The sequence below is a fragment of the Bos taurus genome, chromosome 4 (genome assembly GCF_002263795.3).
Source record: "Bos taurus isolate L1 Dominette 01449 registration number 42190680 breed Hereford chromosome 4, ARS-UCD2.0, whole genome shotgun sequence".
Taxonomy (NCBI): domain Eukaryota; kingdom Metazoa; phylum Chordata; class Mammalia; order Artiodactyla; family Bovidae; genus Bos; species Bos taurus.
This window is the reverse complement of record NC_037331.1, coordinates 102,638,157-102,655,142: the sequence shown is the minus strand read 5'-3', so window position 1 is coordinate 102,655,142 and position 16,986 is coordinate 102,638,157. Positions and strand designations below refer to the sequence as shown.

Below are 16,986 nucleotides of genomic sequence, written 5' to 3'. Positions count from 1 at the left end.
TCCATCCAGAGACCAGGATGCTACTTTAGAGTGGGAGGTTAGGAAAGGCCTTACCAAAGAGAAGACTTTTAAGCTCAGTTTTGAATGACAAAAAGACTACTAGATGGTGATAAGGATGCCTGGGAGCATTCTAGCCAGAGGGATCACTCCCCAGCTGAGATTCCTTCAGTTGCTTCCCAAAGTCTTCTGAAGTCCAACTTTCTTAACATGGCAGAAAAGATCTTTGAGCATCTGGCCAGTGGACTTTCTCTTTAGCTTCTTCACATGCCATTAACTTATTTAATCTTCACAACCACCTTGCAAGATAGCAACTCGACCAGGTGAGTTCCTCAATCATGTTTTATCCATCTCAGTACTCCATGGCTGCACTAAGAGTTGGCTCAAAAAATGCTCATTAAATCAGCATGGCCTTGGGCAAAAAGCTCTTTAACAAACCTTCCCTGGTGGCTCTGACAGTATAGAATCTGCCTGTAATGCAGGAGACCTGAGTTCAATCCCTGGGTGGGAAGATCCCCTGGAGAAGGGAATGGCAACCCACTCCAGCATTCTTGCCTGGAGAATTCCGTGAACAGACTGTATTCCTGGCAGGCTACAGTCCATGGGGTTACAAAGAGACAGATAGGACTAAGCCACCAACATTTAACAAACCTACAGGTCTAAACCAGTGCTGTCTAACAGAAGCATTAAGTGAGCCTCGTGTGTAACTTTACATTTTCTCGTAGCTGCCTTAGAAGTGAAAGAAACAGATGAAATTATAACATTTTATTTAAATATTATCAATTTAACATCGTTAATATAAAATTTTAGTTTCTCCATTCTAAAGCTTCCAAATGCAGTCTTTGTATATTTCACACATCCCACTTCAAACTGGTCACATTTCAAGCACCCCAAAACCACCTGTGGCTAGCGGCTAAGTCCTGAGATCGCCTCCTTAAGGCCGCCCAGCTACCACACCTTCTACCACATTACCTGTTCCATCTTCTTTGCAGCCCTTGCTAGTATTTCCCAATTCCCTCCGACTATACAAGTCCCTCGAGGTGAGGACTTAACCTTCAAGGGTGCCTGACGTAGAGCAGGCGCCGGATCAGGATTGTCCTCGCCTGATCTGCGCCCCAGGTGGCCCCGGGCCCCGGGGCTGTTCTCTCGCACGGCCGCCCCTCGCCCGCCCTTTCCCAGGCCCTTCCCGGGAACCGGGTTTGAAGTCGTGGACGTGACTGGGAGGAGTCTGCCCGCCTCGGATTTCCGCACAGGGAGCCGGGCCGAGACCATGGCGGAGCCCACCGTGTGCTCCTTCCTCACCAAAGTGCTGTGCGCCCACGGCGGCCGCATGTTCCTGCAGGACCTGCGCGGCCACGTGGAGCTCTCCGAGGCCCGGCTGCGGGACGTGCTGCGCCAGGCCGGGCCCGACCGCTTCCTGCTGCAGGAGGTGGAGGTGCGGGAGGGCCCGTGGGACGCCGAGGCCGAGGTTGCGGCCGGCGCGGGCGGCGGCGGCGGCGGCGGCGGCCCTGCGGCCTGGCGGGTGGTGGCCGTGTCCTCTGCGCGCCTCTGCGCCCGCTACCAGCGCGGCGAGTGCCAGGGCTGCGACCAGCTGCACCTCTGCCGCCGCCACATGCAGGGCAAGTGCCCGAACCGCGACTGCTGGTGAGGCTGCGGGCCGGGCGGGGCGGGGCGGGGCGGCGGGCGGGACGCGAAGGTCTCGGCGCGGAGGCCGCGGGCCTGACCCGTCCAGCCGGGAGCTGGACCCAGAAGGAAAGGAGAACGAGGGTCGTCGATCCGGGCCGGACGACCCCTTCTGGAAGGGCAGAAGGGAAGCCCGGGGAAGGGGCCCCTCCGCGTCCTTCGGGCGGAGGCCTCCCCCGCGCTCCCAGCTGCGGAACGAGACGGAAGATCGTCTCAATTTGGGTTTCTCAATCACCTCTCTCCGCCCCAAATTTGCAGCTTCTTCTCCCTCCCCGCCCCCCGTCCTCCACATCAGGGCCGGGATAAATCTGGACTTTTGAGTTCCTTTCCTTCAGGGGCCCTTTTGCCGCCATTTACGGACCCGTGGAATTCACGGATCCTTTGTCGAAGAAATCGGCTTTTCCCACTTAAACAGTTTCAGCAGAAGAGAGTCTGTGCTCTGTGGGTTTAGAACGCGCGATCTAGGTCGACCCCCGCCAGGAAACGGAGGGTGGGGTGATTTGTGTGAGGTCGTTTGAGTCTGCCTCCTGACTCCAGTCTTCCTTGGTCGTCTCGAGCGCCCCGAAGTGGGTGGGGGAGGAGGCATGCATTCTTTTTAAGGTTGGGGGATGGTGGGCTGGGCAGCCGTTTGGGGTGGAGAAGGCCAGTGCAGACGTCTGCAGACCCCACCGGCTGGGACCCTCCGTCAAAGCAGGTGACTGGGGGAGAGGGTCCCCTTGGCCGTAAAGTGTCTTTGTTCAGCCTGAAATGGCTTTGGGAGGGGAGTTACTTTATCCCAGCTTTCTTATTATCAGAGCTTACTAGACCGTAAGGGGGTCCAGGGTTTCCCTGGTGGCTTGGACCGTAAAGAATCTGCCTGCAATGCAGAATCTGCCTGCAATGCGGGAGACGGGGATTCAGTCCCTGAGGCAGGAAGATTTCCTGGAGAAGGCAATGGCAACGGGCTACAGTCCATAGCGTCGCAAAGAGTGGGACACGACTGAACGACTAACACACAGGATACATGCCAGACTGTAGTTGAAAGCCACCCGAGGACAGGGATTTGACGATTCGGCTCCATCCTCATCTGGGCCTCTGATCCAGACCTTTGTGGTTCTAGGTCTACCTGCACGCTTTCTCATGATATTCACACGCCTGTCAACATCCAGGTTCTGAAAAAACAGGGACTGTTTGGTCTCAACGAGGCCCAGCTTCGGGTCCTGCTTTTACAGAATGACCCCTGCCTTCTACCAGAGGTGAGTCGCCCTCATATTGCCCAAATTCGTGAAAAGAGTCGGAGAAGAACATCAAATGTTTGCTTGCCCAGGACAGCCTGAGGGGAAGGGGGCAGGTGTGGTACAGTGGTGACCTTCCTGGACTCTCTGATTTTATTGGGCTTTGATACATCTTGACATACAAGGAATGATGGACCTGTGTGGGATAGAAATAATAATAATGGTTTGTGGAATTTTTTTTTTTTTTGAGTTCTTACTGAATGCTAATTATTGATAGTTCAATTATCTTAAGCTATTAGTAACTGGTGAGTGAAGTATGCCTGTTCCCGTTTTACAGGTGAGGCAACTGAGGTTTGATTAAATAACTTGCCCAAGGTCACATAGTAAATGGCAGATTTGAGTTTAGTTTTGTCTGATTATGAAGCCTCGGTTTTGTAAATTACCTGTTTATACTTTTGCTGGTTTTTCTATCCAGGCATTTGTCTTTTTCTGTTAATTCATAAGATATCTTTAACTACAAATCCCTTTTTGGGTCACATTTGTTACAAGTATTCGCCCCCATTTATTTTGGGGGCTTTAGACATTAATTTCAATAACCTCAGATATGCAGATGACACCACACTTATGGCAGAAAGTAAAGAGGAACTAAAAAGCCTCTTGATGAAAGTGAAAGAGGAGAGTGAAAAAGTTGGCTTAAAGCTCAACATTTAGAAAACGAAGATCATGGCATCCGGTCCCATCACTTCATGGGAAATAGATGGGGAAACAGTGGAAACAGTGTCAGACTTTATTTTTTGGGGCTCCAAAATCACTGCAGATGGTGACTGCAGCCATGAAATTAAAAGACGCTTACTTCTTGGAAGGAAAGTTATGACCAACCTAGATAGCATATTCAAAAGCAGAGACATTACTTTGCCAACAAAGGTCCGTCTAGTCAAGGCTATGGTTTTCCAGTGGTCATGTATGGATGTGAGAGTTGGACTGTGAAGAAGGCTGAGCACCGAAGAGTTGATGCTTTTGAACTGTGGTGTTGGAGAAGACTCTTGAGGGTCCCTTGGACTGCAAGGAGATCCAACCAGTCCATTCTGAAGGAGATCAGCCCTGGGATTTCTTTGGAAGGAATGATGCTAAAGCTGAAACTCCAGTACTTTGACCACCTCATGTGAAGAGTTGACTCATTGGAAAAGACTCTGATGCTGGGAGGGATTGGGGGCAGGAGGAGAAGGGGACGACAGAGGATGAGATGGCTGGATGGCATCACTGAGTCGATGGATGTGAGTCTGAGTGAACTCAGGGAGTTGGTGATGGACAGGGAGGCCTGGTGTGCTGTGATTCATGGGGTCCCAAAGAGTCAGACAGGACTGAGAGACTTAACTGAACTGAACTGAGACATTAATTTTAATTGCTTCACAACTCCATAATGTGGTTTCAAATGGTTAAAAAGTACTCATCATAACTGCTATAATGGCAAAATTAGCACACTTATATCTGTTTAGCTATACACAAAGAATTTTCAAAAAAAAGGGTTGGAATCACCAAAGAAGATATTACAAGAAGTCTCCAATTAAAAGTAGAGTTTTCTAATCTAGCACAATGATTCTGTCATAGACACTTTCTATATTGGTGGCGCTAGTGGTAAAGAACCTGCTTGCCACTTTAGGAGACATAATGAGACACAGGGTCCATCCCTGGGTCAGGAAAATCCCCTGGAGGAGGGCATGGCAACCCACTCCAGTACCCTTGCCTGGAGAATCCCAAGGACAGAGGAGCCTGATGGGCTACAGTCCATAGGGTTGCAAAGAGTCAGACATGACTGAAATGACTTATCACACACACACACCTTGCCAGAAAGGGGATGGGAAGAAGGGAGGATGTTAGGAAAACAGAGTAGCTCATGATTGTGGTCCCACTTTAACTCAGAGGAATTTCAGGGTCTACAGGGAAGAAATTCAGAAGGTGGTGGGGGGGTTTGAGCTAGAATCTTTGGTAGCTCAAAAATGGGTAGAGCTCAAAAATTGGTAATTGGTAGAGGCTGCCCACCAGGCAGCAGTCTATACTCAGAAGTCTGGAGTCAGCCTTAGGAGCCAACAGGCTTCTACTCGGTGTCCATGTGCTTTCTGATTTCAGGTTCTGAAGCCAGGTTTGGTATGTCATGAGCCAGATTCGTTCCAGCCATGTTGCCTGATGCAGTCCCAGCAGCAGCTGGAGCAGGTGCTTGGCAGGAAGGGAGAGGAGGATGCGGCACCTAGGGGAGAGCGCACTTCTACTTACCTTTAGTGTTTATGGATTTTTTTTTTTTTGACTAATAGAAACGTAGCGTTTTTATATTGTTAAACTTACTGAATTTTTTTCTTTATGGCTTCTCCCCGAGTGTCTGGGTCCAGCCTCATTCTGTTGTATTAGTCTATGTCAGTGTTCTGTGAGCAGCTGATGGGTTGGCTGCATTTATGACAGGAGCCTGCCTTCACGTTGATCATCTGAAGCTGGTAGTGTGTGTCATGGGGGCTTCCCAGGTGGTGCTAGTGGTTGAGAACCTGCCTGCCAATGCAGGAGACATAATGAGACCCTGGTTCGATCCCTGGGTAGGGAAGATCCCCTGGAGGAGGGCATGGCAACCCACTCCAGTATCCTTGCCTAGAGAATCTCATGGACAGAGGAGCCTGGTGGGCTACAGTCCATGGGGTCGCAAAGAGTTGGACACAACTGAGGCGACTTAGCACACAGCACAGTCATGTGATGCAAAACACGGCCACTTAGACAGCAGGGACCATGGACAAGCAGGTGGGAGAGGCAGAAATGGTACCTCGAGTCTCATGTGTGAAAATACCTGATGATCCCTTTTTACCTGTCTCCCAAAGATTCAGCACATAGTGCAGGTCCAGTGTATGTAAAACGTCAGTAAGGGGTGGGACTTCCCTGGTGGTTCAGTGGTTAGGACCCTGCACTTCCATTGCAAGGGGTGCAAGTTCCATCCCTGAATGGGGAACTAAGATCCTGCGTGCCATGTGGCGCCCCGCCCCCCCACAAAAAAACCAGCGGGCCCACATATCGCAGTGTGTATGGACATGTAAGTTGCTTCAGTGTGTCTAACTGTACGACCCTATGGACTGTGGACCACTATGGCCCCTCTATCCATGGGATTCTCCAGGCAAGATACTGGAGTGTGCTGCCATGCCCTCTTCCAGGGTATCTTCCCGACCCAGGGATGGAGCCTGCATCTCTTACTTCTGCATTGGCAGGCAGGTTCTTTACCACTGGTGCCACCTGGAAAGCCCAAATATTGTGATATTATGATTTATAATAAGAAATATATATTTGCTCTTCATCTCTGTCTCTGGCACAGAGTTCCTAAAACTCTTGAAATTTCCTGAATGTTGAGAGCAATAAAATATTACTTTTGTTATGTTCATGTGATGACTTTTGAAAAGTTCCTAGGTGACATGGGGACTGGTTTCCTGAAGAACCGATTACGTGATTAGAAGGTTGGAACTTTCAGTCCCACCTCCAGTCCTGGGAGGGTAGTGGGTCTTGAGGTTGAGTTCAGTTACCAGTGGCCAGTGATTTAATCAAGGAAGCCTCCATAAAACCCCAAAAGGATGGGTTTTAGAGAGCTTTCAGGCTGGTGAACACGTGGAGGTCCTGGGAGAGTGGTGGCCATAGAGAGTCTGGAAGCTATACCCCTCCCCCATGCCCTTTGTGTCTCTTCCATCCAGCTGTTCCTGAGTTATATCCTTTGATACTTCCCTGCTGGTGCTAGTGGTAAAGAACTGGCCTGCCAGTGCAGGAGGAGGTCTAGGAGACGCCAGTTCGATCCTTGGGTTAGGAAGATCCTCTGAGAAGGGAACGGTGATTCACTCCAGTATTTTTGCTTGGGAAATCCCATGGACAGAGGAGCCTGGCAGGCTGCAGTCTGCAGGGATAATAAACTGGAAATTTAGCAAATAAAATGTGTCTTTGAGTTATGTGAGCCTTTCTAGCAAATTAATTGGACACAGGGAAGGGGTTGTGGGAACTTCTAATCTATAGCTGAAAGATCAAAAGCACAGGTGTTAACCTGGACTTATGATTTGTATCTGAAGTGAGGGCAGGCTTGTGAGTGGTGGTTTAGTCGCTAAGTCGTATCCTTGTGATCCAATGGACTGTATAGCCTGCTAGGCTTCTCTGTCCATGGGATTTTCCAGGCAACAATACTGGAGTGGCTTGCTATTCCCTTCTCCAGAGGATCTTCCCGATCCAGGGATCGAACCCGGGTCTCCTGCACTACAGGCAGATTTTTTTTTTTTTTTTTACCCACTGAGCTACCAGGGAAGTCCTAGGCTTGTGGGACCAAGCCTTTTCCCTTAAACTGTGTGACCTGACGCCACTCCAAGTCTGTCTCCTGGAGATCATGTCAGACTTGAGTTAAATTTGTGGGATACCTAGTCAGTGTCCGCTGATAATTGCTTGGTGGTGTTGGAAAACACACACATTGGAAATATGAAAATATACTTTGCTGATACATTTGAAAACTTTCATGAAATGGGCAGATCTCTAGAAAAATATTGCATGTCAATATTTATTCAAGAAGAAATAGGAAACCAGAATCATTTTTAAAAAAAAGCATTCAAATAAAAATGTAAAAAACTCACAAAATCAGAATGTTCGGTAAGTCTTCTACAAGAGAGTATTAAGCCCTTACGGATCTATTGCTCAACTTTAATGTATCTTGAAGGAACAGATTATTCTGATTTGGGGGCTAGATCTGGGATCTATTTTCTTTGATCTCCTGTACATTCTGGAACCAGTATTATACTGTTTAATGAAAGTATGTTATATTTTAAGATATGATGTTGTAAGTCTCTATGCCCTTAACCCTTTTTCAAACATTTTCCCTTTAATCAATTCTCACTTGTTTCCTTTTTCAGATAAGTTTTTACAGTCATTTAAATTCCTAAAACTGTTTTATAGGAATTCTTTGGGGGAAGTAGGAATTGCACTAAAATTGTGTGTTCATTTCAGAAAATTGGCATCACAATTGCAGGTAGGAAGCCATTTAAAAATTTTATTGATTGAGATATAATTGATGTACAGTAAGTAGTATGTTAGTTTCGCATGCATCATGTTTAAATACATTATGAAATGATCACCAAATAAGTCTAATAACCATCTGTCTCCATACAATTTTTGCTGTTGTTGTTCAGTCGCCAAGTTGTATCCGACTGTTTGTGAGCCCAAGTTTGCCCAAGTTCATTCATGTCCAGTGAATCAATGATGTGTTGGATGGCATCACTCCATACAATATTGACCATGTTTTTATGCTGTATATTATATTTGTGTGACTTCCTTTAAGATGGGAAGCTTGTACCTCTTAATTCCCTTGCGCTATTTTACCCATCCTCCACCTCTCTGTCCTTGGGCAACCACCCCCTTGTTCTTTGATATCGTTTGTGGTGTCAGTCTCTGGTCATCTGGTCATTTGTGTCCAGTAGAATTGCCCACATTTTAGGTTTGACTAACATGTTCCTCTAGTATCATTTAACATGTTCCTGAATTTACTGTAAATTGATTGATCTGGAGCTTTGATTGGATTTAGGCTTGAATTATGTAGCAAAAATTTTTTGTACATGTGGTATATTGTTAGGGTGACTAATGGTCCCCATTTACCTGGGACTGAGGGGTTTCCAGCCTTGTCAGACTTTCCTGCTAAAAGGTCCTATTTCCCATTGCATCTTGTCAGGAGGTACACAATGTCTGGTCCCAATGCAAATAGTAATAGTGCTCCTTTAAAAATGCCCTTGTCTGGATAATAAATTATCTGATCACGCTGCCTGTCCAGATTGGTTTCCCTGGAGGCAGAGGCTGACATAGGGATTGAGATACGTGTGATATATTGAAGAAGGGATCCTTGGGAAAAATCTGTAAGGTAAAATAGTGGGAGGGGAGAGCTACAAGCAAGATGGAATGGCCTTGACCTGATTCACACAGAGGCTTGGGAGCAAATATTACTAACTTTGAGGTTCTAGCTTTGAGGCAGGGTCCAGCCTTTTGTACCTGCATAGAAGTCACTCATTGGCTACCAGCTTTGGGAGAGGAGGGCAGGCCAACTGTGAGTGAAGGTCAGAGAGGGGCAGCTGAATGTTAGTTGCAGCTAGGAGAGATGAGGGCCTTCCCAGGTGGCTCAGTGGTAAAGAATCTGCCTTCCAGGGCAAGAGACGTGGGTTCAATCCCTGGGTCAGGAAAATCCCTTGGGGTAGGAAATGGCAACCTGCTCCAGCCTGAAAAACTCGTTGGACAGAGGAGCCTGGTGGGCTACAGTCCATGGGGTGGCAAAGAGTCAGACACGACTGAGCCACTGAGTCTACACGGGAGAGATGTGAGTGGAGGAACTGTTTTATGCCCGTCTGCCTTTCACCCATGGGGACTTCAACAGCCATCAATGATCAGAGGGCGCCATTTAGAGATACTGTCCTTTACTGTCTTGAGATACAGTGAAAACAAACATCCTAAGTGTTGCTTCATTTCTGTCCCAGGTCTGTTTGCTCTACAACAAAGGTGAAGCCCTCTATGGTTACTGCAGCCTCAAGGATAAATGCACCAAGTTGCACGTGTGCAAGTCCTTCGTCAGGGGAGAGTGCAGGCTGCAGAAGTGCAAGCGGTCCCATCAACTCATTCATGCTACATCCCTGGAGCTGCTGCAGGACCAAGAACTGGAGATCTCAAGCGTCGTTAATTTTCAGATCATTTCCACCTACAAGCACATGAAGCTGCACAAGATGCTAGAAAATAAAGGTGAGGCTATCAGAGATGAACAAAACACTATCCACAGTGTAGTGCTGAGCTGGAAGTGAGTCTGGGGAAAAAGCACTTTGTAGGTTGATGGTGCTGGGTCCTTGGGAGGCTTCATCAGTCAGTGTTCTATGATGTTGAACTGTGCTTCTAACCAAAGGAGGGAGGGTCGGGTTCGAGTTTATTTTCAGCACTGCCCCCAAGTGTTTGGACAGTGTAGCTTCTTGGTAAGTTGGGGATCAGGAAGTAGGAAGAACAGCCTTAACCTCTTTGTTAGGAAAAAAGAGGGCTTCCCTCATAGCTCAGTCAGTAAAGAATCTACCTGCAATGTAGGATACTTGGGTTCGATTTCTGGGTCGGGAAGATTCTCTGGAGAAGGAAATGGCAACCCACTCCAGTATTCTTGCCTGGAGATCCCATGGACAGAGGAGCCTAGCAAGCTACAGTCAGTGGGGTCGCAAGAGTCAGACATGCCTTAGCGACTAAACCACCAGGAAAAAAGAGGAGGAAGGTGGGCTAGAAACATATATAGTTATCCATACTGGAAACATAAGGATAATGTAGAGATGGCTTTCTTTTATTAAGTTGAATTAAAAAATTTTTAATTAAAATTTTAGGAAATTTTAAGCACACTACAGAAGAATTTGGAAAATAGAGAGTAGAAATAAAAATCACATATGACTCACCCTAATCCACAATAATTCACTTCAGTTCAGTTCAGTTGCTCAGTCGTGTTCGACTCTTTGTGACCCCATGAATCGCAGCACGCCAGGCCTCTCTGTCCATCACCAACTCCTAGAGTTCACTCAAACTCACATCCATCGAGTCAGTGATGCCATCCAGCCATCTCATCCTCTGTCGTCCCCTTCTCCTCCTGCCCCCAATCCCTCCCAGCATCAGAGTCTTTTCCAATGAGTCAGCTCTTCACATGAGGTGGCCAAAGTACTGGAGTTTCAGCTTTAGCATCATTCCTTCCAAAGAAATCCCAGGGCTGATCTCCTTCAGAATGGACTGGTTGGATCTCCTTGCAGTCCAAGGGACTCTCAAGAGTCTTCTCCAACACCACAGTTCAAAAGCATCAACTCTTCGGCGCTCAGCTTTCTTCACAGTCCAACTCTCACATCCATACATGACCACTGGAAAAACCATAGTCTTGACTAGACAGACCTTTGTTGGCAAAGTAATGTCTCTGCTTTTCAATATGCTATCTAGGTTGGTCATAACTTTTCTTCCAAGGAGTAAGCGTCTTTTAATTTTATGGCTGCAGTCACCATCTGCAGTGATTTTGGAGCCCCCCAAAATAAAGTCTGACACTGTTTCCACTGTTTCCCCATCTATTTCCCATGAAGTGATGGGACCAGATGCCATGATCTTTGTTTTCTGAATCCATTTAATTACAGGCCCTTCAGTCCTATTACTAGAAAATACCAGTCCAGTGGTGGTCAGAGTCTGCAGCAGTTTAGTACCTTTCATTCTCATGTTATATAGCATCATAAATATCATCCCATATTGCTGCATAGTCTATCCTTTATTAAGGTCTATAAAGTGTGAGCTTCCCTGGTGGCTCAGCGGTAAAGAATCCACCTACCAATGCAGGAGATTTGGGTTCAATCCCTGGGTCGGGAAGATCCCCTGGAGAAGGAAATGGTAACCCACTCCAGTATTCTTGCCTGGGAAATCCCATGGACAGAGGAGCCTGGCGGACTTCAGTTCATGAAGTTGAAAAAGAGTCGGACACAACTTAGCGACTAAACAACAACCAAGTGTGGTTTGGTCTTCTTTTAATTATAGTGTGAGGGTATTTATTCCATGAGATTTGCTTATAGCTGAAAATCAGGGGGTAGTAGGCTTGGAAGAATTGCTGACGGAAAAACCAGATATCCAGAATCAGAGCCTCTAAGCTTTAACATGGAAGTTCCTTGTGTTGGAATAGTAGAGAATGACCTGATGAGTGGTGGCTTGAAGGTAGGGAGGACTCTGTATCAGTGTCAGAGGCTGTGTTGGTGGGTCCCTGAATGGTGGCAAGGCCCTCCCAAACTATTTGATGAGGAGGGCCTGTCCCTGTCTTCATCTGGTCTTGTTTAATGGGTCTCTCCTAACTATGAATTGTGACTTTCTGCTTGCTGTCGAGTATATAAGTACATATGTAATTTTTTTAATCCAGAAGACATGAACTCTCTAAATCCAGAGCATTGGGAGTTTTACCAGAGATCTGACTAGCTTGGGCTGATGGTCCCAACATAAAATGAAATTTTGAGTGATAAAGGAGTATCTTGGGAAACCTCATCTCTTTCTTCTTCTGTTTTAATTCAGCTTCTCCTGCTGAGCATTCCCAGGACCTTGAGAAACGAGGAGGACATGTAGCTGGGGGTGCAGAGGCCCGACCTCTGGTCTCTGGCCCTGCTGCGTCAGCCAAGAAGCCGCGTGCAGGCAAACCTTAAGGGACGTCAGCAAGATAAGAAGATTGTCCAATCGGAAGGTCTAAAAACAAAGCTTCTGTTGAGATTCGATTTGTAACTGTTCATTCACTTAATTGTTTATTAATAATAGCCATAATAATACCTACCTCACAGGTTGTGGTGAGAATGAGAGAAGATGGGAAAGGAGAAAATGTCAGATTGGGAGGATGAAATTAGGGCTGAGTGGTTGGGGGTGAGTGAGGTTGGATGTTAAACAGGCTAAGAGAGGTAAAACCTGGAGGGAGATGAGGTCAGTCTGGGCAAATCCTGCAGTTCTGGAGAGCCTTCCCAGGCTGGCTGGCTAGAGCTCTTAAAGAGACAGACTCCTGCTGACCTGTTCTGCAACCCAACCAAGTGCCTATCTATACGTCTGTATACAGAGTTCACCTTGTGTTCAGAGAGTACACACACTTCATGCTGCTTTTTTTTTTAATAGTCCATAAGCATTTCTCCATATGTGTTCACATTTATCAAGCATCATCATTTTTATGCACAGATACACTCATATATCATCCTTTGCTTCACTAGTCCCATTATTCTGGGATATTCTGATTCTTCCCAACAAATTTTGAATACAACTCTTCTTAAAATCCACATAATATTAATTTTTAAGTTATTCTTTGCTTTTGCTTCACCTATATAGTTGCTGAATGATAACTCTTGATTTTAATTTCTTTAAAAATATATGCAGGAATTCCCTGGTGGTCCAGTGGTTAGGACTCTGCATTTCCACTGCAGGGGGCATGAGTCAAAAATATATTATCTATATCTGTACGCCAGTAAATACTTTTCTGTGTGTCTTCTTTCTATATGTCTTTATTTTGTACGGTTTGTACGTGCCCTTGAATTGCTGGAGGCCTCCTCTGTGCTGATGTGAGTTAGCCTTTAATTAGGCTCCTTAAAGTTTTTATAAAATGATGATGGCTGTATATGATATGATATCCAGCCCTTGCGGATCCACCCTCAGCCAACTCCGCAGAGAATTTAACTTTCGGGTGCTCACCGGAGATTTCTACCTCACTCTCTATTCTCCATTTCTTATTAAACTTTTACCAAAGCTCAGATTCCTACAGTGTGAAGGAAGTGTAGCTCATACATTCCTCCAAGTTGTGTCCATTCTTTCTGTGATTAAGACAAACCATCAGAAATCTAAATACCTCGCCCATTCAGTACTGACTTCCTGCTTCCTCCTTTCTCTCTGCCCCTGCCTACCCAGCTGTCTCTGTTGAGTTATACCCCATGTTTGGTTCTTTGTTTTCACCAAGGGATACCACAGAGATCAGCTTTGTGAGTTTCTTTACTGTGTTTGTTGTCGTAATAGCCCAAATATTGGTGTGTAAAGTTGTTTTCTTTCTTTTTTTAAAAATTTAACTGTCTGGCAATAACATAACATTTGAAGAATAGGCCAAATTGGTGAGCTTTTCATCAGCTAAATTTATTTAATTTAGAAAACTTTTAATCATGAAAATTTTTCTTTTCCTTTGAGGGAAATGAGTAAATATGTCCTTTGTAAAGTGAGAAAGTGCTGTTTTCTTCTGATGGACAATAAAGAGCCATGCAACTTAATGCTAATCCCTTCACTTTGATTGCCAACAACAGTATTTCTGAAAACTCTTAGGTTTTGCATATCTTGTTTCTTTTTTCTTTGTTATGATTTCTTCTGGTGATAACTTTTTAAGAAAAATCTTCACATTTTATTATCACTTACATTTTATTATTTTACTATTATATTTCTTTTGTAAGCCATGTTAAATCCTTAATGGAAACAGTGTAGCGTATAGAAGCATATTCTTTACATCTTTGGTAGATTTGTACATTATTGTATTCTTTTTGTATATCTTTTTAAAATTTTATTTTTGTATTTCTTATAATTATGCCTTTATACATATTAGAGAGTCAAGTTAATGACTCTCTAATCTTTGTTGCAATATTTTATTCAATTCTGTAATATTCCGTTTTAATCTTTGTTCCATTAGTAGTCATTCTGTATAAACATTTTATGTACTCGTACCTGTCTCTCTTATTTTAACTTGATGAGTCAGCTGTTGGAGAGTTATCAGGTTAGAGTTTTCTTTGGCAATCCATCAGGGCTTAGATGAAGCTGCACATCTATAGGCTCCCTCAACTCCAAATACCCTAAATTGAATGACTGACTTTCCTTCAGACTTGTTCCTCCTTTTGTTCTTAATGTTGAAGTGTCCGCACCAAATGACTTGAGCGAAAACCCTGCAAAGTGTCCTATACTTTTCTTTTCTCCTTATTCCGTGTCAGATTGGTTACCCCATGTTGGAGAATTTTCCACCTTAAAAATCTCTCAAATTTTTGCCCTTCTCTACCCCTTTCTTTGCATCCCCAATCCACTGCCTTTATCTAAGCCCTCATCACTTCTTATATTTATTTTATAGATGGATAACTGTGGTTTTCAAGTCCTGTCTTGTGAGAATTTTGTGGTAAGAGTTGGTAGCCCCATTGTAGCGTGAACTTCAAGGGTGGTAGTGCCATTGTCGTTTTTCATGCAGCAGGCCTTTCCTGTTGTCATTGATGTCCTTACCCCCCTTCTCTCCCTTTGCTGCCTAGTTAACCTTTTGAAATGCAGACCTAATGGCATTGCTTTTTTCTGCCATAGCTTCAGTGGTCCCCGTTATGGAGAGTAGAAGTCATAAAACTCAAATCCCTACAGGGACTAGAAAGTTAAGGTAAATGGACAAAGTGAGATGGATGTGAGAGGAATGGGAGGAGAGAGGAAGTGCTGTGGCATATTGTCCCGTCTGAAAGGGGCACCTGCCACCTGCTTCCACGTGGGAATGCGGGACCCAATTTGACATATCGTCCAATTTCTTAAAAGAAGCCGAAAATCCAGAAATTTTTATGAGCGGTTTGCTGATTTTTAAATATTGACTTTTAGTTGAGTTTTTAAAATGCAGGTCAGTATTTTGTGAATTGACCTACTTGCAGTTTTTGGAATGTGCCATTTTATCTTGTGATTCTGTTTGTAAGTGATGCTTCTTCTAAATAACGCTCTTTCCTTCCTCCTGCCTCAAAACCTGGCAAAATTAGGTTCTTTAAGATTCCAGGTTAGCCTTTCCTGACCCCAAGACAGGCAGTTCTCCTCGTGTTCTCCAAGCTCTAGCACTTACTACATTACATTGCAATGCTTTGTGTTTTTATTCCCTGGCTTTGAGCAAAGACATTATTTATTCTTCTTGCAAAATTATACACTTGGTAGTTAAATATTTTTTGCCATATAATGAATTAAACTCTTCATTTTCATCTATTGAGTCAGTATCATATTGCTCTTCATTGATTCTCTTTCTCCTCACATATTTTTAATACTAAAAAATATTTTTCCCATAAGGAATGTCTTATATAAAGTAAACACCCTTTTGATACTTCAATTTGCATTGTCTAGGTTTAAAAGTACCTCTTTATGACCTATGTTTATGATGCTAATTCCTTCCATCAAGGGATAAAGTCTACATTATTGACATATTTCTTGATTTCTTTCTTTATAATTTGTTCATGTTTTTGTCTAGATCTTGAATATACCTTATTGCATAAATTCTGTCCTGGCTAAATATGTCAGTATTGCTACTCAGTATGGGGACTCTCTATAATTAGAATGCTATTGATTTTCAAAATATTTGTCTTTAGATGAATTGTCTTCATCCTATCAGTATTAGATGGTTTGTATTTATCTTTTCATGTATTTCTGTTATATCTTTGGTTAAATAAAACTGTAATAGCATATTTTGGGTATTTCTTCATTAAATATGAAGTTAATTGTTGGCTTTAAATAAATATTCTCTATTATAATAAGGGAAATAGCATCTTTTATTCTTGTTTATTGAAAGCTTTTGGTAGGAATTGGTATCTTTCGATATAATCATAATTTTAATCATTTAAATCACCTAATATTATTATATTAATGGTTTTCATGATATTAAAGCATCTTTAAATTCTTGAGTAAGCTCCACTTGATAATGGTATATATTCTTTTAATGTATTGTTTTATCTTATTTGGTAATTTTCAAGTATATACATCTAAACATTCATAAATAAAGTTCATTTATATATTATGTGTGTGTAGTAAGTTCCTTTTATTGCTATATTCTGAAAAAAATATTCTAGGTACTGTTTTGACTTTTTGTGAATTGATGTGTAATGTTATTATAATTTTTATTAAAATATTTGTCCAGCTTTATTGAGATGTAACTGACATAAAACATTGTGTCAGTTTAAGATGTATAAGATGATCTGATCCATCTGTATACATGTATATATTTCAAACTGTTTACCACGATAAAGCTAGTTAGCACATCCATCCCCTCACATTCATTATTTACTTTAAAATAATGGATTACTGTATCGTTTAATTACTGTATTATTATTTGGGAATATTTTTCCAAAAGATTTTTTGGGGAGAAAAACATATCATTGTAGACGTTTTGGAGAGTACAAAAATTAAGTAGTAAGAGAGAAGACATGCTGCTGCTAAGTCGCTTCAGTTGTGTCCGACTCTGTGCGACCCCATAGATGGCAGCCCACCAGGCTCTGCCGTCCCTGGGATTCTTCAGGCAAGAACACTGGAGTGGGTTGCCATTGCCTTCTCCATTGTGTGAAAGTGAAAAGTGAAAGTGAAGTCGCTCAGTCGTGTCCGACTCCTAGCGACCCCATGGACTGCAGCCCACCAGGCTCCTCCATCCATGGGATTTTCTAGGCAAGAGTACTGGAGTGGCTTGCCATTGCCTTCTCCGAAGAGAAGACATATGCACCCATAATACAACCGTGTAGAGATGATCACTGTTGATAATTTAGGATATTTTCTCAATCTTGTTTCATAAACATTTTTTCAAGTATTTGTTTATTTG

At 43.9% G+C, this 16,986-nt stretch overlaps 1 protein-coding gene across 2 annotated transcripts; it reads left to right on the top strand.

Annotated features, from left to right (window-relative positions):
* Positions 1 to 1,236: 1,236 nt before the first annotated feature.
* On the top strand, positions 1,237 to 16,194 carry ZC3HAV1L (zinc finger CCCH-type containing, antiviral 1 like). 2 transcript variants are annotated; one of them, NM_001192577.1, is made up of 5 exons: positions 1,268 to 1,641; positions 2,780 to 2,915; positions 9,404 to 9,662; positions 11,081 to 11,089; positions 11,973 to 12,100. In NM_001192577.1, the coding sequence occupies exons 1-5, from the start codon at positions 1,268 to 1,270 to the stop codon at positions 12,098 to 12,100; spliced, it is 906 nt and encodes a 301-aa protein (NP_001179506.1). The 2 variants fall into 2 exon arrangements, with proteins under 2 accessions (XP_005205910.1, NP_001179506.1); XM_005205853.5 differs by lacking the exon at positions 11,081 to 11,089 and having other exon boundaries at positions 1,237 to 1,641; positions 11,973 to 16,194.
* Positions 16,195 to 16,986: the final 792 nt, after the last annotated feature.